Source organism: Scylla paramamosain, chromosome 29 (assembly GCF_035594125.1).
Source record: "Scylla paramamosain isolate STU-SP2022 chromosome 29, ASM3559412v1, whole genome shotgun sequence".
Classification (NCBI taxonomy): domain Eukaryota; kingdom Metazoa; phylum Arthropoda; class Malacostraca; order Decapoda; family Portunidae; genus Scylla; species Scylla paramamosain.
This window is the reverse complement of record NC_087179.1, coordinates 15426880-15429379: the sequence shown is the minus strand read 5'-3', so window position 1 is coordinate 15429379 and position 2500 is coordinate 15426880. Positions and strand designations below refer to the sequence as shown.

At 54.4% G+C, this 2500-nt stretch overlaps 2 protein-coding genes across 2 annotated transcripts in view; both read right to left on the bottom strand.

The window, feature by feature from the left end:
• LOC135115643 (uncharacterized) overlaps nucleotides 1–1557 on the bottom strand; it is a 2892-nt gene extending 1335 nt beyond the window's left edge. Inside the window, exons 1-3 of the mRNA XM_064032566.1 lie at nucleotides 1544–1557; nucleotides 1122–1246; nucleotides 679–907 (exon numbers count right to left, since the gene is read on the bottom strand). Of these exons, the coding sequence (XP_063888636.1) occupies nucleotides 679–907; nucleotides 1122–1246; nucleotides 1544–1557 (368 nt within the window). The remainder of the gene's footprint in view (nucleotides 1–678; nucleotides 908–1121; nucleotides 1247–1543) is intronic.
• The window catches only part of LOC135115400 (TSC22 domain family protein 2-like), a 114669-nt gene continuing 113146 nt past the window's right edge, over nucleotides 978–2500 (bottom strand). The window contains exon 3 of the mRNA XM_064032142.1: nucleotides 978–2077. Within this exon, the coding sequence (XP_063888212.1) occupies nucleotides 1898–2077 (180 nt within the window). The 3' untranslated portion in view covers nucleotides 978–1897. The remainder of the gene's footprint in view (nucleotides 2078–2500) is intronic.

Below are 2500 nucleotides of genomic sequence, written 5' to 3'. Positions count from 1 at the left end.
GGAAAGGGCTGTTAGGTTTGGATGGGGCTGAGATACGTACAGTACTAGGGAGTCTTTGTCTAGTAGCAAATTGTTATAATTGTAATATAAGTTGTAGCTGTGGTCGTGGTATTGGTAATGTTAATCCGACCTTGGCGTGCAGTAACAAGTGTATGATATGTCAGTGGTGGTGGTGGAGGAGGGGATAATAGTGGGGATTGGTACTGATTGATAGTTCTTTGTGTGGTAGAGTAGTGGTGGAGGTCCAGTGTTTTGAAGAGGAGGAAGAATTGATTAACTTAAAGCTGTTATTATATTGACGAAAAATTCGGATCTAATTCAAAGAGTGCAATCAATTCCTCTCAACACTCAAAACTCGTGCGTGTGTGCGTGTGTGTATGTGTGTGTGTGTGTGTGTATGGTAGACGGTGGTGGCATGGCTGTGGTGGTGGTGGGACAGGCCCTGTGTGGTGGTGGACAGAAGTATACATTGCAGGAGGCGACATCAGGCAGGGTCTATTATTAGTGTGGGTGTCTGCTTGTCTATTGTTGCACTCAAGTTATTTGGTGATACATGCGGTAAGTCCCTTCTGTCTATCTCTGTCCTTCCTGCCCCTCTCCCTCCCCTTAACACTTGCGTTATGATGGTGTTGGGTGTATTAGTATGTGGTGGTGGTGGTGGTGGTGGTGGTAGAGTACAAGGATAATGGTGTGTCAGTGTACATATAAACCTTGGGTAGAATGTCTTGGTGTGGGGGCGAGGGTCGTGAAGTGACACGCGTGGTAGTAACCTTCCTCTTGGCGGAGTCACGTCTGGCATGGCACGGCAGCCGCTGAGCACGTGGCGGCCGCCTGGCTGAGCTGCTCCTCGCCCTCAGCCTGCCGGAGAGCGGCGTGAGGCCCACCACTACACTTGGGTTTGCTGCCCCTGTCCCTTGTACCAGCACAACACAACACAACACAACACAACACAGGAAGGCGGTGAGGCAAAGCTTTGGTTCATGATGTATACCTTTATTTACGTTATACAAATGCTGCATAAGACAGGGGGTGAGGCGAGCGAGAACCTGATCTACAACAAGCTGAGTTATACATGACTGCTGCTGCTGCTGCTGCTGGTAGGGGCCTGCGCGGCCACGTACATGCGCGCCGCTGTCGGCGGGGATCCAGCAGGGCCTGTCTGTCTAAAGCTATTAGTGTGATAGTCTGGTGGTTTGAGCGCCTGGCCGCGCACAGCAGCTGCTGCAGCGCCTCAAGCCTCCCTGTTCTGCGAGCGAGGGGCCCTCAATATGAGGACCCGCTGACTTTGAAGGCCGAGGGTCGCGTTATCACAAGCCTTGCCCGTCGCGTGGGGAGGAAAGGCACGGTGACGCGGTAAGGCCGGCTGTTCCTAAGAGCTGCCTGACCCGCGGCCTTCCCACGCGGGCTGCAACACTACTATACAAAACAATAACAATAGACTGAGTAAGGGTGCGGGGGGAGGGGGTCACAGTCACCTGGAATGAATGAATGAAGTGGTGGTGACCCCCGCCACGCGCCGCTGACTGGCTGACGAGGCGAGCACTCAAGCCTGTGCATCACTACACGAGTAACAGTATAATATACTAGAGATATGGCCAACAAAAATAATCTGTATAAACATGGCGGGGCAGAGAGGGGCGGGGATATATATACAGAGCGTCTAGGCTAAGATGAGCCGCGGCGGCTGTCATGGTGAAGGTGAGGATGCTGCTGCACGAGGTGACGACGATGGCGATGACGATGAAGCAGCCACGGCGGCGGGGCGCTGCTTGGAGCGAGCTGCCGCCGGCCGGCGCGGCCTGCGACGCGTGGCGGGGCGGCCTGACTAGAACACACTGGTCAGCTGCCGCCCCTCACCATGACAGAGTGCGGGCGGGGGGCGGGGGAGGTGGGCGGCTCAGGTGTTGGAGGCATGGTGCTGCTGTATCTTCTGCAGCGCCTCCTGAGTGGCGTACTGACGCAGCACCATGTTCTCGTACTCCAACTGCGAGATGCGGTCCAGCAGCTCCGTGATCTTCTCCTTCAGAACCTCCACCTCCTCCCGCACGGCGAACATCAGATGCGACTTGACGAGGTCCTGAAACAACAGAGAGCACACCATTACAACCACGCGTCAGTACCATCACTAATACTACTACTACACACACACACACACACACTTACATAACACACACATTCCACCTTTTTCCCCTTCAAGCGGCACACACAAGTCCACCTCAAAATGTCAAGGTCCCATGAAGGTGGACGGATCAGACTAATCACTTCACGATGTTTGCAGGGCGAGGAGCAGAGCCCAGCTTCTCCAACTCCCCCTCCCCCCACGCACCTGTCCCCATTCACCTACCCCTCCCTGCACCACTAAAATACCGCAGATAACTATTAAGTAAGACCAATCACGTGAGAGGAGGAGGAGGCGGTGAAGAATGAAGCGAGTCATCCAGGGAGGGAGAGGAGACAGGGAGAGGCAATGGAGGTTATTGGCAAGTGTACTGAAGTGGCT